We start from the raw sequence: 27,164 nt of genomic DNA on the forward strand, positions 1-27,164 counted from the left end.
CAAGAATATCCTTGTATTGTGGGAAGTGTGCGAAGAGCACCATCCTGGTGGAAAGTGTAATCACAACATACTTCTTCCATTTCAGGTAATAGGTGCTGCAAGATTTGTTCTTGATATGTTTCTAAATTAAGTTTTACCCCTTCGTCAACAAAAATCAGACGAGATTTTTCCAACATGGATACTGCAACAGAGACCACTACACCTTTTGAGAAATGACTTTTTTCAATTAAAATATGCTCTAGAGGAATTTCTCTCTTAAATTGTACGTCAGAAAACACCCTATTATTTTGGGTATTTTTAGGAAGCCGTAATAAAACATTTTTTCATGTGAAAACCATATTTTTCTAATGTCTTCACGAGAGCAGAATCTTCTTAGTAGCAAATTACATCTTTCCAGTCGTTTTTCTCTTACATAGGCAGTAAGTGTTTGACAGTAAACTTTTTTAAATACTTTAAGATGGCAATCTTCTTTAATGATTCTTCGAACTGATGTGCGGAAAATCCTAGTTTCTTTTGCGATTTTCCTTGTTCCAACAGATTAGCCAGGTTGCAAATTTCCTAAAACAACCCTTACTCTAGCAATATTTTCTTAAGTTCTTGAGCTTCGCTTCCTTCCTCTTCCACTTTTATATTCAATATTCATGGGTTTCCCTTAGATGTGTTAAAAACTTCCCTATCGTTCCAATATGCCAATTTTTCTCAGGAAATGCATTTACAATTTTTCTTGCACCATAATTATATTTTTCACGTTAATATTTAATTAATATTCTGTCCTCTTTGCTTAAAAGTGACATTATGAACTGACAAATTTACTTACTTAACCATATAGGGGAAAGGTAGGTAAAGTGGAATAATTACCGATTCAAGCTTGTATCCCGGTAGAAGTATTCGTCTTAAAAGTTTGAGTTTATGGAAGAAGCCACTTACGTTATAGCCCTACGTAGTACTGTTAAGAAATTAAACTAATATATCACCACTTCGGAGAAAAACGTCAAAAGTAAAAGTGGTGTAATATTCCACTTTACCCGCCATATTGGAGGTAAAGCGGAATACAAAAACTTAAAATGAATTAATATTATTTATTCAACTAAGCATATAAACAGAGCTCAGGAACATTGAAAAACCCTCGTCTTAACTGTTTTGGTTCATTAATAATCATTTTAATGTCCTTAATGTTGTAATCTAATACATCATCTTTATTAGGCCATTTGAAATATTTTTGCGTCCTTTCCATACACTTTACAGACGCTGATTCACCTGATTTTGAAATTACTAAACCGGGAAATGTTTGTCCGTTGTACTCTACAGCTACATATATCCCTTCCTTACTATCTTCTGTTTTTATGGTAGGAATTTGAACTGGTAGGTCCAACTCTGAACCGCTGTCGGTGTCACTATAAATGCTGATGTTTGCATCATCTTCTTCTTCGCTGTCGCTTTGAAATAGTTGCTTCGTAACTTTCTTGGTTGGATTTTTTGGGGTCGGAGCCTTCAAATTCTTTAACTCTTCAATAAAAGGGGTAGAAGTTGCTACTACAGTTTTTCCTGATCGAGCCCTTTTCTTCGTTGGATTTTTGATATTTGAAGCGACCCGTGGGATAGGTAAAATATCCGCAGGACTAACAATAGTCTTATGGAGGAGAATGTCATTTGACACTGGAGTGGACGCTGATGGCAGGTTAGATGTAGCGAGTAGAGGCCCAGGACGATCAGTTGTATCTGCAGCCACGAAAACGTTTGGATCAGGTCTCTCAAACGGCCAAATACCCGTCTTCTTAAATCCTGAGATAGCTGATGCCATACTAGCTGCCTTCAAGTAAGCTTCTCCGAAGAGAGGACCGACATCATGAATCGTCACAACTTTCCCCGGGTGGGTTCGCAGCCAAACTCGCACTGCCTGTTCATAGAAGGTCGACATGGGATACATAAATGATACGTCCAGTGGCTGAAGTCGATGTGTGCAATGTGGTGGTAGCACCAGGATGTCTACAAAGTTTTTCTTAGCAAGCTCTAAGACTTCAATGTTTTTTATGTGGGTTGAATGGCCATCTAAAATTAGTAAAACCCTGTCCTCGGAGGTAGGCTTCGCAAATTTAATAAAATGGTGAAACCAAGCCGTAAAGATTTCGGTCTGCATCCATCCAGAAGCATGCGTGAAAATTTTGGTATTCAGAGGAACTCCAATGTCGAATGTCAAGTGATGTCTCACCCGTGGAAAAATAAGAGCAGGAGGGATGTATTCCCCTGCAGCGTTGAAGCAAATTTCTGCAGTTGTAAGCGTACCTCTTTCAGCTGATGATAAAACTCCTACTTGCTTTTTCCCCTTTTTTGAAATAATCTTTGAAGGCTTATTTGGCACGGTAGAGATTCCGGTTTCGTCACAATTATAGATGCGGTTAGGTTTGTAGTTGTGTTTTTGGTATAAGTCTTCCAATAAATCAAAGAACTTTCCGACACTAACTGCGTTAAATGCTGACGCTCGCGCTGCTGACGTTTTTTCTGGAAGTCGAAGTGAAAGAACTGGGTGCCGTTTCATGAAACCAAGCAACCATACTTTACCAGCTTCTTTCTTCTCATTATTGAATCTATGTTCAATGTTATTTCGTATGGCAAACTCGTAGGTAAGATATTTTAAGTCAGAAATAGTTAGCCCAAACAGGCGTTCTTCCATTTTAAGAATATAGTCTACCAACATCCTCTCTTGATCTACCGTGAACACGCAACGGAATCGTCCAAGTTGCTTCACTAAACGTTCTTCTGGTGGTCGCTTTAATCTTCTAAAAAGAGTTGTCGATGGAATGTTATATTGTTTTGCAGAAGAATGAATTGATAAACCACCTTGACATGCAGTTAGAGCCTCAGCCATTGCCTTCTCGTCCCAACTCTGCTGCGAAGTCTTTCGTTTGTAAAAATTAGGCATGCTAAAAAAATGTTGTCACTTAATAACATTGTTAAACTTTTAGGAGGTAAAGTGGAACGTCATTCCGCTTTACCCGCATACGTTTCATTCCACTTTACCCGCATCAACATTTTTTCTGTACAAACACGATAGCTACTAACCAAACGTGCTAATAAGTTAAAGAAAGAGTATTTATGTCCACAAATAACCATTTTATACAATAGATAATAAATACGGTTAGAAAAACTTACCTGTTGCTGATAAGAAATTTCGTCTTAGTCACCAAATATTACAACTTTTTGTTAAAAAACAATGATCTTGTTTAACTCACATGAACATATCAATGAAAGTGCGCCATATTGAAGTAAATATTGCCAAATGTCAAAAGGTATATTGTGGTAGGAGTTACAACAATAACCGCCAATTTTGAAATTAAATTTTAAGCTTATTCCGCTTTACCCACCCATTCCACTTTACCTACCTTTCCCCTATACCAAAAAATTCCAGGGCAACCTAAGCAGTCATGGCTTACTAAGTAAAATTGATATATTTGAGCGTTTGAGAAATTCTTAAAACATTTAACAAAAAATACTGCTAATATGAGGCAAAAACGATGTAAAAGATGTTATTTAGTGTTAAGAGGGTTTAGCTCTGGTGAACATAATATTGGAAAAGTACTTGAATAAGATTTCCTAATGTAAGTAAAAATGATATTTTACAAATTCGGGATTTTTTAAAATTGTATGGCGAAGGCGTGTTTTGAACAATATTTAAATAAAAAAATGATATTTTGCGAATCCGGTAATTTTAAAAAATTTCCTTTTTACTGAAGTGTTCTGGATAGTTACCTACCAAAAGTGCATATCAGATCAATTTTAGCTAAAAGAGTTTTTATTTGCAACGAACTCAAATGCACCATTACATAATTTTTTTTATAAGTCCGACTTTGTACGTTATTTTTACTTGCACATTTGCAGTCATGTTGAGAACTTGTTAGGCTATTATGTCTGCAAAAAGAAATTAATTCGCTGAAAAAACAAAAACGTTATTTTCATCTAAAAAATGTACTCCTTTATTTCGGCCCACAGTGTATATCCTTTTCGTGGAAGGGAAGAAAATAAAAAGTATGTGGTATATTCAATAAAAACACAAATAATCACAATAAAAACACAAGTAAAAAAATATTTATTTGTACAATAGGAACGGAGTATCATTCTTTCAGTTTAGACAATTTCGTTGTAATACTTTAGAGTTAAATTATCATATATTTTCAAATTTAAAAAACTTTCTCAACGTTTTTCGCATAGGTCTTTGTACGACCCACACTAATATATAAATAGAAGTAACTAAACCTAACAGAAACAGATACTTATTATTATCTGAATTCCTCTTAAACCAATTCGTATAAACGCTCAAAATTAGAGACAATCCTCCAAAAATGACCACTACGCTGCCACTTGCTACGTGTATAGCTGTATTTAAAGCTGGCTTGATGTAGCGCTTTAGTTCGACATCAAACAAAGCTACAGTACCATTTATTAAGGCAGGTATACACCCTAATAAACCTATGAGACCGAAAATCGCATGTAAGGATTTAAAATGTTCCTTGCCGTGGTTGTTTTTGCTTATAACTACTATTACGAAACCGATCGTAACTAAAATAGAACTAATTGTTAAAGCTATCCAATGGTAACGAACTTTTAAAAGGCGGCCCAAGTTTAGTCTTCTTCCTATCGGATTTTCTTTGGATATGAAGAGGACGCCTTCTATCATTATAAGCATCCACTAAAACGAAAAAATAATTAAAATAACTATAAAACAGTATGGTTATACAGTAACAGGTAAAAAACCATTCACAATTAAAAACAACACACAAAATGAGACATTGTAAATGAGTAATTGTATGTAAATGTAGATTTGTAAAAATATTGCAAAGGATGACCGCGAAATACCGCAGGAAATATATCCGATTTTGTCACTCCTGATGGTGGCAAACACAAATGTACCTACGTTTGTCTTTTTAGTTTTGCATATAGCCGAGGGCACCACCAAAATTAGTCCAAATTCTAAAGACAAAAAACGTAGACAAAAGGGACTTACGAATAATAACAAACCTTTTAGGCTATTGATTATGTTCAAAATAAGAAAGCTAAAAGGAACTACAACGTTAACGGGATTTTATTGTCTCATATGGTCAACGGACATCTATGTTTGAAAAAACCGCGGAGTGCTACCATTTAGATGGGTGCTTTTTTGAGAAAGGGGTGAATTAGTCCCTAGGCACAGGGTGAATTAAGGTGAGTTCCATTCATTTTTGGTACAAACACTTCTACAAGAAAATTGGTCCAGGATAAATTTACTATCCAAATATCATATTTTAAAGTAAAAAGTATTTTTTTTACAAAAATACATTCAAAAGAAAAGCAAGAAAAAAACTCGAAAGAAAGCAATTTTGTTTTTAGCCCCATAACTTTTTTTCCGCAGGGATATAGGTATAGGCATTGCTTTAGCAAAAAATAACTTCCATCCTTTCTCTTTAAAATGAGGTTTGGTAGAAGACTCTAGGATATAAAGTTTCCAAAAGAGAATTTTTCAAAGTTTGCCGCTCACAGAATTTTTGAGCCATTTTCCCCATTATTTCGCAAACATTGTTCTGTAACTTTTTTCTACGCATTTCTAGGTATATGCAGTGGTACATTTAGTAGAAAGAGAACTCAATTACCTTTCCAACGGTCTACAGTATAAGGTCGTACGTCTATTTTTAAACAAGTTGTGCTTTTTCAAGGTTTTATGCTTTTAATGATTTTTTTTATATTTTTTATGATTATTTTTTAAATTTCTCAATATGACTTTTTTTCTTGTACATTTAAGAATATACATTCTGGAATAAGAAAAGCTTATTTTCTTTACTTTAAAATGGTGTATTGCAATCGCCTCTAGGACTATTTTTAAACAAGATATCCGTAGGATATCTAAGGGTATCCGTAATTTGAGAAAAAATTTAAAAATTTTTATTTTTTCAATTAGAAGAATATAATTACATATTGTAACATAATTTTTAATTCCAAATAACTTTTCTTAATAACACTTTTCGATATTGTGAAATATAAGGGTATTTTACTCTTGAGTGAAATCCATATTTTTTAACATACCTCGTACACTATTGATAAAACTTTATATCTGATGATTACATCTTAGGTTTTAGACTATGAAGAGCATTTTATAAAGAATAATTTTTTTCATAAAGTTAATAATAAAAAGTTTTCCATATGGTTCCAACTTAGTGTGACCTATTGCATGTGTATATGTCAAACTTTGAAAAAGCATATCTTGTTTAAAAATAGACCTAGAATTTTTTACAATACACCATTTTAAAGCAAAGAAAATAAGCTTTCGTTCTCATTGCACAATGTGTATATCTAAATATACAATAAAAAAGTTATAATGAGAAACTTAAAAATAATCGTAAAATATATCAAAAATCATTAAAAGTGTCAAACTTTGAAAAACCATATCTTACTTAAAAATAGTCATACAGCCTTCTACGATAGACCATTTTAAAGGTAGTTGACTTTTCTTCCTACTAAATGTAACATTGCATATACCTAAAGCTGCGTAAAAAAAGTTACAGAACAATATTTGCGAAGTAACAAGGAAAATCGCCCAAAATTGTTGTGAGTGGCGAAATTTGAAAAATCATATTTTGGAAACTATAAATCATACAGACTTACACCAAACTCCATTTTAAATAGCAAGGATGGAAGTTTTTTTTCTGTTAAGCAATGCATATACCTATATCCCCGTGGAAAAAAGTTATAGGGCAAGAAACAAAAATGCTTACTGTCGTGTTTTTTTCTTGCTTTTCTTTTAAATATATTTTTGTAAAAAAAAATATTTTTGACTTTAAAATGTAACATTTCGATAGTAAATTTAACCTGGAACAATTTTTCTGTAGACATGTTTGTACCAAAGGTGAATAGAACTCACTCTAATGCGTCCTGTGCCTAGGGACTAATTCACCCCTTTCTTAAAAACGCACCCGTTTAAATGGTAGCACTCCGCGGTTTTTTCATACACAGAGGTCCATTGACTCTATAAAACAAGAAAACCCCGTTAACGTTGTAGTTCCTTTCTAAAATACATAATCAATAGCCTATTTACTGGAATCAAAGAGCACAAATTGTAATAGATAACGTCCAGTCCAGAAATTGAAATCAGGAGAGGAGTTAGGCAGGGATGTTTTATGTCTCCATTACTCTTTAATGCATATAGTGAAGCCATTTTTGAAGAAGCATTGCTATCTCAAAGTGAAGGAATAATAATTAACGGAAGATCTATTAACAACATAAGATATGCAGATGACACCGTAATTATGGCAAGCTCTGCTGAACAACCCCAACTACTACTAAACAAAACAAACAATTTCTGTGAAGAATATGGACTAAAAATGAATATAAAAAAGACCAAATACATGATAATAACTAAGAATACAAACAAGCATACATTTGGGAAATGTACCGATAGAAAGGGTTGATAAATACAAATACCTAGGAACCTGGATTTCAGAGAAAACTGATCAAACAACAGAAATAAGGACCAGGATAGAAATAGCAAGAAATGCGTTTGTAAAAATGAAAACAGTTCTCTGCAACAAAGACCTTAGCTTAGAACTGAGAGTAAGAGCTTTGAGATGCTACGTGTTCTCGATACTACAATATGGACCTGAAAGCTGGACATTAAAGCAAGAACACATAAATAAGCTAGTCATTTGAAATGTGGTGTTACAGAAGGATGCTTAGAATAGCATGGACACAATAAACGAACACGGAAGTATTGCGAAAAATGGGTAAAGAATGCGAAATAATAAACACAATAAAAATAAGAAAGTTACAATATCTGGGACAAGTAATGAGGGGACCGCGATATGAAATGCTAAGACTGATAATACAGGGAAAGATAAGAGGCGGAAGGAGTATAGGAAGAAGGAGAGTGTCATGGTTGAAGAATTTAAGGGACTGGTTTAAATGCAGTTCTATTGAACTCTTTAGAGCACCGGTAGATAGAGTAAAGATAGTGATGATGATATCCAACCTCCGATTAGGAGACGGCACTTGAAGAAGAAGAAGAGGGCACCACCAATAAAAACTTCCGACACAAATGTAACTTCAACCTTTTGTTGACATAAATCCACAATTTCATTGCGATACAACAAGTCGTGTAGATACAGTGACTTTTGAAATTAGCAATTCGGTCGAAAAATGGATCTCAGCCAAGAACATTTTCAAGCAATCATTTTTTACAATTTTCGGAGGATTATCCCAACAGTAGTGTGTCGCTGAAATGGATTCTGTATTTGAGAATGAAGGATCATACCAGCCAACTATTCCCCGCTGATATTGCGAATTTCAACGTGGTCGCTCCAGTCTCAGCTAGGAATCCAGACCAGGTCCACCCAAAACAGCAGTCACGCAGCAACACATTGATGCGGTTCGTCAGCTAATTAAGGATGACCGCCGTGTCACATACCGGGATAAAGAGGCATCTTTGGGCGTTTTAAAGACCTCGATCCAAAAGATCCTACATGAAAAATTGGGTGTTACGAAATTGGTTGCCCGTTGGATGCCTCATTTGCCTACAGAAAAGCAAAAAGCGGTTCGCGTCAATTGGTGTCTTGGAACGGTTCAACAAACGAAGCTCAAAAAACGTTTATACATAATATTGTTAATGGTAAGAAAACACAATTATTTGTTTAATTTATATTTTGATAATGATTCTCGAAGTGGAAATCGAAAAAAATAAATGTAATTTAAAACTTAAATTGTCGTTAATTTCGAATAAAAGTAGTACCTAAATATTAAAAGCCACACATAAATAATGTCAATATCTGAAGTGGCACCACAATTTGGAAAGAGCACTTATAATTCTTGGAATTAAATACATATAGGTACATAATAAGTAGGGGAGATGTGCCTGAGACGGCATACTGGCTCAGACGGCATATCACGCGTTTTTCTTAAACTATTTCAAATTTGGTACCTAGTGTGACAGTTTTCAGTTCCTCAAGTTATAATTTGTCAACATTGCTGAACTTATGCATGTTAGTTTTGTTTTGACAACAGTAGCCTTTGCAATGTTTAATAAGTAAAACAATATATTTATTGGCTTTTTTTTTGTATCACATTATAATTCGCGAGTCTTTACACCTAAGTTAAGTTTTTAAATTTTGTGATGTTCTTTTACCTTATGCCTATCACGCCTGCATCAATTTATATCTTAAAAATGTGCTTAAGAAAAATTAATTTAAAAAACGGTCTGATTGCAATGTTGCTTGAGATGGCATAGTAAGTAGGTGGATTAGATGGCATAGGTATGCCATCTCACCCTTATACGTTTTTACACTGCATTAATTTTGTTATATAATATGATCGTTACAGTTATGGGTCGTTTTCAGAGGAATTAGAACCGACAAAATCGATTCCGTCGAAGTTGAAACAAGTGACGAGGACGATGCTGCTTGCATTTTTTGTAATGGCCTCTTTTCATTATCTCGTTCTCGAGAAACCTGACTAAGATGCCAAATTTGTGGCTAGTGGTCATATTCCGAATGTGCCGGTGTACTTAAGACTGCAAACAATTTATTTGTGATTGTTCTGAAGCTATTTCCTTGTGGCATTTTTATGATTAATTATTTATATGGGAAATAAGCCACAATTAAAATGAAAAAAATAATTTTATTAACGTTTCGACGCCCAAATCGGGTGCCGTTGTCAAAATACAAAATACTACTAATGGAAACAAAAATGTTGTTGCTTAGTAAAAAAAAATTCTTCTAATAATTTATTTAATTTGACTCATTTATATCGGCAATTCAGATACATATGATACATTTTAAAGTAGAAGACTTTAAAATGATATTGCCAATATTTATGAGTTGCGTTCCTGGGACGACTTTACTGAAAGATAGTTCATTCGATTACATGAAATCAACCCCAACTCAAGAATATCCGTCACAAAAAAAAATCATAGCATGTGATCTGTCTTTAAAAAGACAACCACATGCAACGGTGACATTAAAATTCTAGTGTTAGAGATCTCATAGTAAATCACGAGGGAAAACCAGGAAAAACCTCGTGATACTATCCCGACATCGTAAGTATTTGGCCTTACATTTAAATTACTCTTAAAATTAATACCAAATTCTGACTTTACTATAATTTTGTTTAAATTATAAATAGTATCAATAATATATGGATATATAAGTAATACTAAAATATAAAATATGTACTAACTCGACTATTGACTTATTAATTGTGGTATTTTCTTTCTATTGACTTCCTCTTTCAGTATGGGTATCCACATCCTACTGCATTCCACCGAGGAATTTGCGACACAATTGGTTTCGTTTAGCATAATTAGAGCCGCGTCTTTGATTTTTCTCTTTTTACTATCTGTTTCTTTCAGGACTATACTTGAATATCTCCACTGAACTCTATGTTCATTATCCCATGCGTGTTGACATATTTGAGATCTATCAAACTCTCTATTTTTAATATAAGATTGATGTTCACTTATTCTAACGTTTAATGGTCTTGATGTTTCACCTATATAAAACTGTTCGCATTCACAAGGTATTTTATAAATACAATTCTTTGTCCTTTCTTGTTCATTGTTAGGTTTAGTCTTAGATAGAATAGATCTCAATGTGTTGTTTGTTTTGAATGTTGTTGAAATGTTGAATTTATTTCCTATTGTTTTAAGTTTCTCGGATAGTCCTTTTATGTATGGTATTGATATTTTCCTCGTATTATTTCTTGTGAAAGTTGTAGGATCCCGTTCTATGTTGTTCTGTTCCATTCGATCCAATCTTGACAATTCCTTATTTATAAACGATAAAGGATAATCATTTTTTAATAAAACAGATGTTAAGAATTGTTTTTCTTCTAAAAATGAATTTTCGTTAGAACAAGTAATTTTGGCTCTATCATATAAGGATTTTATGATTCCCTTTTTAACGCTGATGTTGTGATTTGATTTGTAATTGAGATATCTGTTGGTATGTGTTGGTTTTCTATACACTTGAGTCTCATATCCAGTATCCTTCTTTGAGACTAAAACATCGAGGAAAGGCAGGGTGTTATTATATTCCTTTTCCATTGTAAATTTTATTGTCTCTTCTTGATCGTTTATAATATTCAGGAATGTATCCAATAATTCTGATCTATGAGGCCATATTGAAAACACATCATCTACATATCTCCACCATACAGTGGGTTTTAAATTTTGTTTAGAAATGATATTAGTTTCGAAATCCTCCATAAATATATTAGCCAATAATGGAGATAAAGAGGAGCCCATTGCTAGACCAAAATTTTGTTTATAAAATTCATTATTTAGTTGAAAATAGGTATTATTAGTACATAATGTCAATAACTCCATTATAGCTGATACATTTAGTTTTGTCCTATTTGTCAATGTATCATCATTCTCTAATTTCGTTTTGATTATGTTTAAAGTTTTATCTAATGGCACATTTGTAAATCAACTGTTTATGTCAAAACTTACTAAAGTATTATTTGGATTAAACTCAATAGTTGATAATTTGTTTAAAAAATATTTTGTATTTTTTATAAATGTGTCATCATTATTAGCAAATGGTTTTATAATGTTTAATAAAAATTTTGATAGTTCACTACAAGGAGAACTGATGGTACTACAAATGGGTCTAAGTGGTATGTTCGCTTTTTGATTTTTCGGCAATCCATAAAAATGTGGTGACTTACTGTAATGAGGTGTTATTTAATTTACACCCGATTTGGGCGTCGAAACGTTAATAAAATTATTTTTTTCATTTTAATTGTGGCTTATTTCCCATATAAATAATTAATTTATTTGTGACTTATGTCGAGATTAGTACCTTTATTTCAAGGGTATGCCATCTTACCCACATGTATGTGGGTGAGATGGCACATGTAATACTTTACAATTTAATTTTTCAGAAAAAAACTATAATGTAGGTTGTTTAAAAATAATGTTATATTTATGTAAATGGTCCTAGCACTGACTTTGATTTTTATTACATGACTAACTCTATCGATTATCGATTACAAAACATTAAAAAAAAAGTATGCCGTCTCATTTATATCTCCCCTAGAACTAAACAATTTTTGGAATTTTTATATTAAATACGTAGTTTACCTAAATATTTAAACTAAATAATACTAAATATAGTAATTGCGACTGCAACAAAAACAGAAAGTTTTCAAAATTTCCCAATGCCAATATACGCCAATCCAATATGACGTTGTTTGAATTACTCACTTCTCACTTTTCTTTTAAATTGGTAAATAAAAAATCCCAAGGTTATTAATAATAAATTTAACTGATTACAAAACCGAAAGTATGTAGTCAATCAACCAACCGTGTCAGTAATCGAAAAAATATTGAAAGTCTTATAAAGAAGTATGTAGTCTAATAAATAAAGAATTTAATGATTTTTCAATATATTATTGAAAAAGTACAGCTAATACCGACGTGAGATTAGCTGTTAAAATAATAATTAAATATGATGACGAATTCAGAATTGCATTAGAAGAAACAAGCAGAAAGTGCGAGCATTATCATAACGAAAATTTTGTTTATTTGCGTATTTAAATTCATAGTATAGAAAATTATTGCTATATAGTTCGTCCGCTATAACTTTTCCCATGCGTCACGATTCATTTTCAAACAAATTAAGTCAAAACATAAAGTGAAACGTACGCCGATGTGTGTAGTATATAGTATACAGTGTACAAAATGTATATATACATCGACGTTCGTTTCACTTTATGTTTTGACTTAATTTGTTTGAAAATGAATCGTGACGCATGGGAAAAGTTAAAGCGGACGAACAATATTATGAAAAGTTGTTTAGAATTAAAAACCATGTTTTAATTTACAATTATATCAGTCTAATTTAAATACTGTGAACTATAAAGGTACTTTACTCTTGAGCGAAATTCATATTTTTTACATAGGTACCTCGTATAAAATTCGATAGATGATGGTTGCATCGTAGATCTTAGACCATAAAGAGCTTTTTATAAAGAATAACTTTTCTTCGTCAAATTAAAAATTAAGGAGGTATAAATGAAAATGATCTTGGTTCAAATATTTTGTGCTTTTGCCTACATGAGCTCTGATTTGGCTCGATATCATTATGACAATAATAATAATAAAGAATGTATGTACTTTGTACGCACGTAAGAAGTTTCTATTATATGATTTCAACAAAATAAATATATTTTAAACAGTTTATTTGTATTTGTTTTAAATATTAAACTAATTTTAATACCTACTACTTTCCAAAAAATTTTATTAAAACAATATAAAAATTACACAAAAGCGAGGTAAGGCAACAAAATGAGGTATTCCTAAGCGGTCACTCATCTAACACAACCGCATTAAACACTGCTTGACTACGGTTATCAGGCGACAACCGAGTAAGTCAGTGAGCTATGGCCGTAAAATTGATACCAAAATGAATTATTTTGACAGATTGAACAAATAATATTAGGATTGCTCTTTTTATGCTTACTTTCATCACATCTTGATACCTGTTATCCCATTCCCGACGAATACAAATCCAAAGACACAAAAATTATAATAAATAATTTTTGATATTGTTAATATTAAAAGTAAAACTTCCATTAGTATTAAGCAAATGCCACCACGGCATCCATGCCATCATGTTATTTCGTTTTGAACCGATACCGGAGTCCCGACTTTTAGTGGTTCAAAGAGAATGATATATTATGCACTCTCTGAAAAAACCCTAAGGGTTAAAACTAGTTAGAAGTGCTTTTAACGCTCTCTGAACTAAGTAAAATAATACGGCTCGGCTCTTGTTTCGATTTACAACGAAATGATTATTTATTATAATAAATATATACTCAGTGACATTAGAAGTATTACACCCAGAAGGAATTATTTCTGGAACTTATTTTTTTGGCAACATGGTACATTTTCATCAGGAAAAAAACGATAAAATTGGCAAGGTTTTTTATTGACATGTAATCAAAAAAAAATTAATAATGTGTTTTGCTACCCCATAGCTGAATACACTTCTGTACACGTCTAGGCATTAACAAAATGAGATGATCGATGTCTGCTTGTGGCACCTCGTTACAAGCAACTTGAATTTCATGGAATAACTGTGCCAGAGTCTGTGGAGGATCGTGCAAAGTGGACAGTCTCCTCCCCATCATATCCCACGCATGTTCGATAGGATTTAAACCCAATGAACGGGGTAGCCACGGCAAAAAATTAACGCCAGCTTCTTGGAGATAGTCCATAGGTCGATGAGCAATATGGGGATCCGCGTTGTCTTCCTGAAAAAGGGCGTTTCGACGGCCGTCTAGATAAGGCAGTACAGTGGTTTGAAGGATGTCATCAACATAACGCACATGTGTCATATTGCCTCGAATAAACAAAAGTGGTGATCGACTACCATAGGCAATAACCCCCCAAACCATTACTCCAACTGTCCTGTGTATATACCTCTCAACAGTAAACCCGATTTCTCGGCGCTATTCACGGCGCCGTCTTATCATCTTACGAGCATCATGCTTACCTAAACAAAATCGCGATGCATCGCTGAATGCTGCATTATGCCATTCTACCACCCAATGCTGCCGTTCTCTGCACCAATTCAAACGTTGACGACAGTGGTCCGCAGTCAAAGGAAGTACTCGTGGTGGGCGGAATGAAACCAGTCCAAAGGCTCCAATGCTACAGTATAGGGTACGTGTAGTACTAAGTCTACCTTCTACTCTAAACCAAAATTACCACCATTTACCCACTGGTCAGCGATTTGACGCGTAGTAGCAAAACGGTCTCGCAGAGCCAGGAGTTTAAAGCGCCTATCTTGACGCCCTGTGGTACGCCTCGTTTGACTAGTTGGTCTTTTTCGTATTCCTCTACCTTTGTTTGTCCACACACGACACAATCACATAACTGTCATTGCCATACAATTAACACGACAGCCAATTTCGCGATACATACGCTCTGAGCTTCGCTGGTGTCGCTCCTAGAGGATTACTAACGCAACTTTCACCGGTAATTTTTAAATTTATTATTTATTTGTTATCGCTTAATATTTACAACGCAAAAAGTAATTAAATTGTAATCGATTTTTTAAAGATTTTGCTAATCATTTTAACGTTCTATTAATGAAATATTAATATCTTACTTCGGCTACTTTCACAATTATCGTGTAGATGGCGCTGAGATTAATTTTTAATTACATATTACGAAGTATTAAAAAAACTTAAATTCAGTATTTAAAACGTAAGTATATTTAAGGTAAAAATATACACCACAGCTTTGACCAACTAATATTATTTCCTATTAATGTTTTTAATTGCAATGTTTTAAATTAATCACTTTGACATTTATGTCAAATTTCCAGTAAAAGCTTACAGACTTTTCACTACTGGCGCTCGAGAATTTTTAATTATCCCCTCTACCTAGGAGCTCATAGCGGATAGGCAATAATTCTACACCTGTCAAAATCACTAAAATGGTGGTAATTTTGGTGTCTTCGAACTCAGGTCATATTCTGGCACTGAATACAATTAGAGTGAGGAATAAAAACTAAAAATTTCTGTACCAACCGGTCTTCATAAATTGGTCTTTTTAGAAAACAATTTAAAGATAAAACTTTATTTTTACAAAAACTATGAAAGCTAAAACATTGATGTGGTTATCATAGCATGCCCTAAATATAGTCATTGTGCTGCCAAAAGATTAAGTTCAAGAAATGGTGTAACACTTCTAATGTCACTGAGTATATTTACTAAAAACATCGACGTATTTTTTCACACTTTATTTGCACTCGAAAGACTTAGCTTTACTTAACTTTAACTTAAAATATTTAGCAACCAACTTCATACTGTCTGTGTGCGCGGAGTTTACTGTCGTTTTTATAAAAATTCACTTTCAATATTTTTCCCAATCGCACCTAAAGGAGTATAACTTTAAAAACAGAACAATATGAGAACACAGAAGAAAATGCTATTATTGGTATTTAGATGCCACTGAAAGCAACAGCAACAGCAACGAACAGAATAAACAATGAAATAAAGTCAGGAAGATAAATGGATGAATGAATTACAAAAAAGAAAAGTGATACATTATTTGACCAGTACCTACGTTAAAAAGCATAAGATGATTGAAATCCCTTGAGACCACTCATCAGCCGTAAAAAACTGTAAAACCGTGGAATTCTGAGAATCAACACCGATTTTAATAAAAATTTGGATTTAAACTCTTCTTCAAAATCTACCCTATGCCGAACTGCGCTTTTGCCTTGGGGGTGAAAAAAACCTCATTTAGGGGATTAAAATTTTCTAATCAAAATATCTATGGAAATCGATAGAGTGACCAATTCTAAGTAAATTTTGTTGTATAAATTTTTTTTTGCAAAATTGACACTTTTCAAGTTATTTGCGATTGAAACTATGCATTTTTCATTGAAAAAACTTACGTTTTATAACCGTTTCTCATGAATAACTTAAAAAATTTAATTTTATAGAAAAAATCATTAAGAACAAAATTGTAGCTAATAAAAAAAACAAAGAAACTTGCGTCAGAAAGACATAGGTAAACCCAATAAAGACTGAGTTATTGCTTTTTAAATGATGTGTATTTTCGAAGAACCTCGAAATGGAGAACCTTCAATTTCAATCTCAAATAACTCGAATGTGATGCATTTTTTGGGAAAACTTAAGAGACATCTTTTAAAGTTCATTTAAAATATTTTAAATAAGCTCTAACAAAAGTTTTTTGCATAAGAGCTCACTGACCTATGACGAAAATAAAGTCGCTCTTTGCTTTTTTCTTTTTAAAATGTAAAAATTAAACCCTCCTTGTTACAATCCTAATAGATATAAATAGCTTCCCACTTGAAATTTGCTTTATTTACGGATAATTGATACAATTCATGTGATTCGACCGGTTTGGAATGCTTAGTTTAGAAAATATAGTTGATTAAATCGAAAATGACATTATTATAATTAAAAAAAGGTGCGTTTTTCTTAAATAAACCTAAAAGTATTCATGATACAAAATCAACAAAAATCAAAATTTTCAGTAAAAGAAATTCTACAATTAATATTTGAAACATTTTTTCATATTATGAATACTTTTTAGATTTATTCAAGAAAAATGCACTTTTTTTTAATTGTAAAATGCACTTTCAGTAAAAGAAATTCTACAATTAATATTTGAAACATTTTTTCATATTATGAATACTTTTTAGATTTATTCAAGAAAAATGCACTTTTTTTTTAATTGTAAAACTGTCATTTTCGATTTAACGACGTTCTACACCTTCGTTGCGGGGTATGCCTCTCAGAAGAAATGGGGGAAACTTATATGCAAGCGAAAGTTGGTAACAATGCATTTATAGCAGAATACTCAAATCATGCCTGCTCGCCAGCGTAGGCAGTATAGAGATAGAAAGCGAAATAAATTTAATTTATCTGATTCAGGAAAAGATTTATTGAATATTTATATGAGTGCAGCTCATAATGCTATGTTCGACATAGATATTTTAGAAAAGTTGAGCTTAAAATACATTGACATTAATGATTTTATTAAGCCAAAATTAACTATAAGTGAAATTATTTAAAATGCTGATAGAAATACTAAGAAAAAAGAAATTGAGAAAACATTTAATCCTTTATGTAAGGATAAGATTATTAGCAAAGCAATGATCGAAAGATTAGCTGATAATAATATTTTGTGGGGTGATATATTAGAGATATATAAAGAAGAAGGAGAAAAAAGTGTATTACGTTCCTGAAAGGAGAGGTTGATGGTAAATCAACAATAATTAAATCTAAGAAGATTTTAGTTAATATTATAGAGTATATTAAAAAATGTGATAAATGATATGTTTCAGTATTGAATACTTTATGTATTTAGTGCGTCTGCGCATTGACGACCACGACTGCAGCTGATCTCACTACCAACTTTGTTAAATTTCGAAACAGTATTTTCACTTTTATTTAATAATGGTACGGTAAACAATCCTCATTTTTTTAATATGTTATTCCTTACAAAAAAACCTTTAATTTAAGCACAAATAATTAAAAATCGTAAATTTGGGTCAAAAGTTATTAACTTTTTAAGAATTCCCATAAGAGCTCATGTTAAAACTTAACTTTGACCCTTAATAGTAATTAAACGGCACGGTAAAACAATTTTTAAAAAATCAAGTCTTAGTTTTTTGAAGTAAACTATAACATACTAAAATTTCATGCAAATCCTTCATTCTTTGCCGAAGGTGTCGAACGTCGTTAATTAACTATTTTTCTAAACTAAGCATTCCAAACCGGTTAAATCACATGGATCGTATCAATTTTACCTAAACAAAGTTAACTTCAAGTGGAAAGCTATGCATTGCTATTAGGATTGCAACGATGAGGGTTTAATTTTTACATTTCAAAAAGAAAAAAGCAGAGAGCGACTTTATTTTCGTCATCAGTTAGTTAGTTCTTATCCAAAAACTTTTTTCAGGGCTTATTTGAAAGGTTTTTTATTGAGCTTTAAAAGATGCCTGTTAAGTTTTTCCAAAAAATTGCACCATATTCGAGTTATTTGAGATTAAAGGTTCTTTATTTCGATGTTCTTCGAAAATAACCGTCCTTTAAAGAGCAATAACTCAGTCGTTATTGGGTTTACATAGGTCTTTCATACATGAATCTCTTTTTATTTTTTTTATTAGCTACAATTTTGTTCTTAATGATTTTTTCTATAAAATTAAATTTTTTTAGGTTATTTATGAAAAACGGTTATAAAACGTGAGTTTTTCAATGAAAAATGCATAGTTTCAATCGCAAATAACTTGGAAAATGTCAATTTTGCAAAAAATCTTATAGAACAAAATTTACTCAGAATCGGTTGCTCTATCGATTTCCATAGTCATTTTGATTAAAACATTTTCATCCCCTAGATGGGGTTGTTTTCACCCCCAGGGCAAAAGCGCAGTTCGGCATAGGATAGATTTTGGCAAAGGTTATAATTGCTACGTAAATCCAAATTTTCAAGGAAATCAACCTTGGTTCTCAAAATTACACGAGAAAATGGCTGTTGATTGGACTATTGATTGAAAATACTGAACTGATGGCATTAATAAAAAATCATATGCAATATGCAATGTACTTTTTCAATAATTTTTCTTTTGAGCCTGAGTTTACATTAACAAAACACAGATTTGAAAAAAGATTTTATTTGATATTTAATTATTATACAACCGTACGTTGAGCTAGTAGACATTCCTTCTTTTGCAACAAACAACAGTTTTGTATAGGGCTTTTCATCGATTGTCATTTGTTTCGAGCTTCTGTCATGTGTCACATAATTATGTAATTACATAATATATCTACGTCATACGTCTCTGGTTTGTATCATTCGTTATATACCAATAACGTATGACGTAGATATATTAATATTATGTGACACATGCATGACAGAAGCAGAAGCTCGAAACAAATGACTGTGAATGAAAAGCCCTATTAGTTGTGTTGTAAACTTAACCTTTTCAGTGATTAAATTATAATTATTTTTGATACTCTTTTATTTTTAACACTATTTAATTCCAAGTGCAAGTGTAATGGAATTAGAAGCATTAATTTTAATTATTTTTTATAATTAAGCTTAAAACTTACCCCTACAGACATCAACAAAGGATGCCACGTGAAGAATTCAAACGGCCGTGCAAAACATAAATACAAAATAAGCCCTACGAAAATCACCACAGAAACATGTGCAATTGTTGTTAGATCATCTTTTAATCCAGGGGGAGGCGGAGGTCGAGGGCCTTTCTTGTGTTTTTTCTCTTTATCGGCTCCCCCCAATTTACTTTGTTGTTCTTTCGTTGCACTCATTTCTTTCGCGGCTAAGCTATCACAGTTGTTCTGATTCTGATTATTAACTGGTGCAAAATCGATATGAGATTGTGATTCTATATCGAATGGTTGCACTCTTGTTGAAGTTGAATCATACTCGGTGTCGGTGCGTTGTGGTGAGGGGTTTTCACTAGTTATTTGAATTTTCGTACTTATCATTTGCACGTTCTCATTTTCAAGGCCAGCCATGTGATTTCTGAATTGTTCTAAATAGATTAAATTCTTCCAGTCTATCTTTATTTATCTTTGCTATCAGGACCTACTTTAACATCTATCTATACAACAAAACTACAGCGTTTATTAGACTTCAGTTAAATAAAATCAGTTAATTTCGATTACAACATGTGTAATGCAGTGTTTTGAAATTGTTGATAAGCTCATAATGACCCAAAGAATTCCCGTAAATGGGAAATTTTCTGTATTTAATAAACATTAAGATAATCTTTGAACTTCTTGCTATACAGTGTTGGCTCGTAATAATTTTCGTTCCTATTACATATAATAGGTATTCACAGGACAGCCGAGAGGAATGAGCGGGCCCCGGAAGAAGTGAAGAGCGGGCCCCGGCTCAGCAAAAGTGAAAATATTTATAATGCAGGTGCTTTTCGAGTTTTCTAATTGGCAAAAATGTCTATAATTTTCGAATAATAGCATGATTTTGCCAAATCATTCCCAATGCCAGTTAGATCCTGTTTCATTGTAGATCTCTAGCATTTTTATGCGAGAAAGACAACTACAGTGGAACCCCGATAAGTCGGCCCCCGATAACCCGGAACTCCGGCTAACCCGGACCGATTTTTATCAGACAAACATTTCAACAATAAAAATGTATTGCTGTTACAAAATCTCGTGAACCTAATTCATTCATTTGGTGACGTCAATATACGAACGAAACGATTGATGAATCCGACATTACTGAAAATATCAGGGTGCAGATGGGACCCTGTCGCGCAATTCGCAGCAAATAAAATAGTCGTATGTTTTTGGCTTCATTTTATTTCGGTTATACATACGCATTTTCAAGGTTCACGAGGTTTTGTACCAACTCTATGTAATATAATATTTGAGAGATAATGGAACCGGATTGAACTACATATAGCATAGTAAAAATGACTCATGGTACACCACATTCATTGTCGAAAACAACAGGAACCTGTATTATCCTTTATTTTTTTGAAACTGTCTGTGTTAGCATTGTTTAGAAAAGACTATTAAAATTCTTTTTTTAACAATGGTCTTAGTCATCACTCTTATTAAATAACATAACATCAGAGACGGTATTGTGTGTAGTAAAGTCGTATTATTGTTCGCTTCCGTTTTGTAATCGTTCGTAAATTTATTCAGATTTTGTGTTTGCGTGTCTTTTGTCTATAAGGGCAACAAAACGTAAAAATGCAGTGACAATGGAAAAGAAACTAGAAGCATTAAGTAGAATTGATAAAGGTGAATCTTGCAGCATTATATTATGGTGTCGGTACATCTACAGCATCGGATTAGAAGAAAAATAGAACTAAAATCGAAGAATTTTTTTTTCAAAATGATAACAAAAGACAGTTTAATCGGTGCAAAGCTAAGAATGAGACTTTTGACGACGCTTTGTATGTGTGGTTTTGTGTGGAATGCGAACGTGGTTTACCAGTGTCTGTGTGACAATTATAACGGAGTTTATCTGTAAGCATACCATATTTTATTAATTTTTACCATTTTCTCCGGCTAACCCGGATTTTCGATAACCCGGATCGGCCGCGGTCCCAATTAATCCGAGTTAACGGGGTTCCACTGTACTTAAATGATCTTTCCGCTTCTGCGACTGTCACGGGTAATGTGCTAACTATTCTTTTAACGCAATAACGACGGCGACGCTTAGGAAATAATCAATCCAATTTGAGATGTTTAACTTTATTAAGTAAATCTATTGGAGAAAGTTGAGATTCACCAATATTATTCTTGTATATCACTCTGAAATGAAAAATATCGTCTATCAATTCTTCACTGATGTCGTCTTAATAAAACACGCTCAATAGGTATATCAATTCTTTTCTTAATATTGTCGTCATCTTCATGTTCGGAATAAAATCTTAAAAACGAATAAATTCCATTTGCTGCATTAAATCTTCTGGTAAAATTTCTTATTATACAATCAATGACAATGTAAAATATTTCAAAGCCAAATATTGCGTCGGGCTCAAATTTTTATCAGTCGCGTCACTATTAGGCCCAGGCAAATCAACAAAAAATCTCGCATGCTTCTTGCGCTTTTTTTCTTTATTTGATGTTAATTCTCGATTTATTTCATAATTGTTGGCAACTAATTTAGATTCTTCAAAAATGGAAGACCATGAATTACTGATTTTATGAAAAATTACGTCTTTGGTCTGGTCGACGCCGGGCCCCAGTAAAATGTACCTGCTGTAGCACCCTCTCGGCGGGCCTGGGTATTCATAAGCTGAAATTCTTTATCAAAAATGTTGTTTAATGTCTATAATAAATATACCTATTGATCACAATATTAGTACCCAGTGGTGTAACCAGGAGGATTTGGGGGGTTATATTAAGATGTATTTTTAGATTAAATTCGCGGTATTTCATATCCCCCAAAAACCCTCCAGTAGTTGTAACCCCCCTTAGGATCATCCTGGTTACGCCGTTGGTAGTATAACCTTGGAAAAATGAGACAGATAGAAAACGGTTACAAGGACAAATAAGCAAACAGTTACTTTTGATAGAGAAAAGAAGTTAAATGATACTGTAAAACAAGAAACAACTAGTGCATTAGAACAAAAATAAAGTTGACATCAAGCATTACATGCTTCATTGATTACCATAAAGCGTTCGATACAGTAAAGCGTGACAAGCTGACGGAGATTTTAACAAACATTGGAATAAACACTTGTGATTTAAGAATTATCAGCAATCTGTACTGAATCAAACATCGTCTATCCGGACAGAGGTAGGAGAATCCGACGATATCAAAATCAAACGTGGTGTCCGTTCAGGGATGTATAATGTCGCCACTGCTGTTTAACATCTACTCTGAGGAAATCTTTCAAGAAGCAGTGGATGATGTTGAAACCGGAATTCGAATTAACGGCGAAATAAGACACGCAGACGACACGGTGGTATTCGCTGACAGTTCTGAATCCCCCAGGAATTAATGAACAGGATCCAGAAATCAGTCAGAGATAAGGACTTTCACTAAACACGTAAACACTAAGAAAACAAAATGTATGATGATCTCTAAGAAGGAACAGCAATTTGGACAAATCAGTGTGAACGGTCAACAAATTAATAGAAAGACTAAAAACACACCTACCTTGGTACGAACGTCAATGAAAATTGGGACCATTCCAAAGAAATCAAATGTAGGATAGAGAAAGCAAGACCTGCATTTCAAAAAATGGCCAAGTTATTCAAATGTCATGATTTATCATGACTATGTTATATCTGTAATGGGATGTAAGGGATAGTGATGCGCAACGTATAGCCTCTCCTATCCAAATGTCAACCTCACCTGCCCGTGTAATGGTCTTGATACTGACCTTTCGGTGCATCCTGCCAGATAACAAACGAGGCTCTGACGTCCGAGCGATTGCCGGTATAAGCAATCCCCCCACTTACTGGCCAACGGCTTCGGGCGGATGAGCTGATAAGTGGAAGGGCACCTTTTTGTCCTGAGATTGATAAATCGGTCTCGAAGGCGGATGAACCTAATAACAACGTAACGGTCAACGGCATAAAGATGCAGAAGGCAACGGGGAACCACTGCATTAAAGACTCGGAGAGTACCCCTAGTACAATTAGCATGACTACGACAAATCATAGAAACGATATTACTGATCATGGAACTCGGATACCAAGATCCGGCAGAGAAGGACAATCACAAGACGGCAAGGCCTTCTCGGTCGCCAGCAGAAGAAATCCTTGCCAATATAGTGTAAAGATAAACCTCACGATCTGCACATGGAACGTTAAAACATTATACGAGGCAGGTAAGACTCATAATGCAATCAAGGAGATGGATAGACTATCAGTAGACATAATGGGAATAAGTGAAATGAGATGGACGAACTCTGGGCAATGTAAAATTAATGATCATCACATATATTATTCAGGTAACCCTAATGGAAGACACGAAAATGGGGTAGGTATAATCTTAAATCAAGAAACTGCCAGACATGTTAAAAATTTTGTACCTATATCGGAAAGAATACTCCTCCTTCAACTTAATACCTACCCAATTACAACTAACATTATCCAGGTATATGCCCCTACAGCTGACAAACCGGACGAGATAATTGAAGCATTTTATAATGAACTATCCAACACCTTAAAATGCCTCCCCAAAAAGGATTTAACTTTGATTATGGGTGATCTAAATGCTAAGATTGGTAGGGGACAATCGGGAGAATTCATAGGGCAATTTGGACTTGGAGAAAGAAATGAGCGAGGAGACCGACTGGGTGAATTTGTGGCAGAAGAAGAGTTTGTGATTACTAACACTTACTTCAAACTCCCTTACAGAAGATTATATACATGGAAATCACCTCAAGACACTCCAGGCCGCATAGTGAGAAATCAAATAGATTACATCATGATTAATAAAAGATTCCGTAACAGCATAACATCAGTCAAGACATACCCAGGAGCTGATATCAAGTCAGACCATAACCCACTGATTGGCAAAATTAAGCTCAGGCTAAAGAAGGTTAGACGTAGTGTCAATCCAAAATTCGACATAAGGCTATTAAAAGACCAAAACACAGAACAGAGTGTAAAACGGTATATACAGAACAACTTGAATACCGTTATTCAATCGGATGTAATGGACCAGGAGATAGAAAAGTTGCATACAGTTTCACAAGACATACGTGAGAAATTCCTCAAACCACCAAAAATAAAGAAGAAATCGTGGATGACAAACGAGATTTTAGATATGGTGGAAGAGAGGCGAAAGTCCAAAGATCAGGACATGTCATTATACAAAAGAATAGATAAAGATATCAAAAAAGCAATTAGAATAGCTAAGGATACACGACTAAGAGAACAGTGTGCGGAAATCCAGCAATTGCAACATAAACACGATTCATTCAATATGCACAAAAAAGTTAAAGAAGCTGCAGGCTTATACAAACCTAGAAGAGTTGGGTGTTTGGCAGATAACCAAGGCAAACCACTGTTAAGTGTGGAAGAAAAACTAGACACGTGGAAGAAATATGTGGAAGTAACTTTTGCAGATGAAAGGCAGAATACCATTGAAGACATTGAATGCCAAACAGGACCCCCGATTACCATTGAAGAAGTCACGTCAGCTATTAAAACAACTAAAGATGGTAAAGCTGTAGGGCCTGACCAGTTTTATGTAGAATTCCTAAAACTTATGGATGAACAAGGAATAAAATGGATAACAACCGTATTCAACAAAATATACGTAACTGGAAAAATACCCCAAAGCTGGTTAAAGTCGACCTTCGTAACTTTACCCAAAAAAGTAAATGCCAAAACATGTGAAGACTACAGAACAATTAGCCTAATGAGCCACTTACTCAAAACGTTTCTGAAGGTGATACATGGCAGAATATATAAAAAATGCGAACAACAGATATCATGGACGCAGTTTGGATTCCGCGATGCCTTAGGCACCCGAGAGGCTCTATTCGCTGTCCAAGTGCTTATGCAAAGATGCAGGGATGTTGACTGTGAAGTGTATATTTGTTTTATCGACTACAAAAAGGCGTTTGATAGAGTAAAACATGATAAACTCATAAACATCTTGAAAGAAGCGGGAGTAGATGATAGAGACTTGAGAATCATATATAATTTGTATTACAACCAAACTGCCAATATTAAAGTGGAAGACCAATTAACAGAGGCAGTCTCCATAGATAGAGGAGTGAGGCAAGGATGCATCCTGTCCCCGGTGCTGTTTAATATATACTCTGAATGTATCTTCGAGCAAGCGCTGGGAGAACTACAGGAAGGCGTATTAGTCAACGGAGTGCGTCTGAACAACATTAGATATGCCGACGACGCTGTAGTTTTTGCAGACAGTCTAGATGGTTTGCAAAGAATAATGTCGCGCATATCAGATATAAGTAGAGAATACGGACTTGATCTCAATACGAAAAAAACAAAGTATATGGTAGTCAGTAAGCGCGAAATATTAAATACACAGCTTTTGGTTAACCAACAACTAATTGACAGGGTCGACAGCTACGCATACCTTGGTACCAACATAAACAGCCAGTGGGACCACTCAAGTGAAATAAAACAACGCATAGGAAAAGCGAGATCAGCGTTCATAATGATGAAGTCTCTTTTCAGAAGCCACGATTTACCTCTTGCTACCAAAATCTCTATCATCAGATGCTATGTATTTTCTACGTTATTATACGGAGTAGAGGCCTGGACACTTTCCGAGGCTTCTTTGAGAAAACTCGAGGCATTTGAGATGTGGTGTTACAGGCGCATTTTGAGAATTTCGTGGGTGGATCGTGTGACTAATATTGAGGTTCTACGTAGAATAGGCAAGGAATGCGAGATTATTAACATAATCAAAGAGCGCAAACTAGAATATCTTGGCCATGTTATGAGGAATGAACAGAGATATGGCTTGTTGCAACTCATTCTTCAAGGCAAGGTATTTGGAAAGAGAGGACCAGGGAGAAGAAGAATATCTTGGCTTCAAAACCTGAGAAAGTGGTTTAATACATCGACAACCGGACTATTCAGAATAGCAGCAAGCAAAGTTAGGATAGCCATGCTGGTCGCCAACATCCGGAACGGATAGGCACCTTAAGAAGAAGAAGATGTTATATCTTTCCTATACTTTTGTACGGAGTTGAGTCGTGAACTCTCACAGACGCCACCTTCAAGAAAATTGAGGCTTTTGAAATGTGGCTTTATCGTTGAATCCTGAAGATATCTGATACCACCACGTTACTAATCAGGATGTTTTGCTTAGAATGCAAAAAGAAAAAGAGCTTTTAACCACAATAAAAACAGCCAAAATCGAATACCTCAGTCACATCATGAGGAACAGTGAAAGATATGGACTGCTGCAACTAATCTTGCAAGAAAAAGTAGAAGGAAAATGGGGACCAGGAAGGCGAAGGATATTCTGGCTGAAAAATCTACGTACCTACGTGGTACGTGGTTCAACACAACCACAAATATTTTTATAGCAGCGGCATGCAAAGTACAGAATGCCATGATGCCAACATTCGAAACGGAAAGGCACTACAAGAAGCAGAAGAACGAGGAAAGTACTGACGAAATCTGGACTTGAACTAAATATAAGTATAAAATATAATGAA

General features: G+C 34.0%; 2 protein-coding genes across 2 annotated transcripts; both read right to left on the reverse strand.

Moving 5' to 3' along the window:
• Positions 1-829: 829 nt before the first annotated feature.
• On the reverse strand, positions 830-3,305 carry LOC126889680 (uncharacterized). Its single transcript, XM_050658198.1, has 2 exons — positions 3,151-3,305; positions 830-2,921 (listed from the first exon to the last, which is right to left on the reverse strand). Exon 2 carries the CDS (start codon positions 2,918-2,920, stop codon positions 1,088-1,090), a length of 1,833 nt encoding a protein of 610 aa, XP_050514155.1. The 5' UTR covers position 2,921; positions 3,151-3,305; the 3' UTR covers positions 830-1,087.
• A 763-nt stretch (positions 3,306-4,068) lies between these two features.
• On the reverse strand, positions 4,069-20,210 carry LOC126889681 (uncharacterized). Its single transcript, XM_050658200.1, has 2 exons — positions 19,612-20,210; positions 4,069-4,684 (listed from the first exon to the last, which is right to left on the reverse strand). Exons 1-2 carry the CDS (start codon positions 20,038-20,040, stop codon positions 4,160-4,162), a joined length of 954 nt encoding a protein of 317 aa, XP_050514157.1. The 5' UTR covers positions 20,041-20,210; the 3' UTR covers positions 4,069-4,159.
• Between the last annotated feature and the right edge of the window lie 6,954 nt (positions 20,211-27,164).

This window comes from Diabrotica virgifera, chromosome 8, assembly GCF_917563875.1.
Source record: "Diabrotica virgifera virgifera chromosome 8, PGI_DIABVI_V3a".
Taxonomy (NCBI): Eukaryota; Metazoa; Arthropoda; class Insecta; order Coleoptera; family Chrysomelidae; genus Diabrotica; species Diabrotica virgifera.

Coding starts and splice junctions, on each gene's coding strand:
- LOC126889681 (XM_050658200.1), bottom strand. CDS start 20,040: ATGGCTGGCCTTGAAAATGAGAACGTGCAAATGATAAGTACGAAAATT. Junction 4,685..19,611: donor CTTTGTTGATGTCTGTAGGG/GTAAGTTTTAAG, acceptor TTTTCGTTTTAG/TGGATGCTTATAATGATAGA.
- LOC126889680 (XM_050658198.1), bottom strand. CDS start 2,920: ATGCCTAATTTTTACAAACGAAAGACTTCGCAGCAGAGTTGGGACGAG.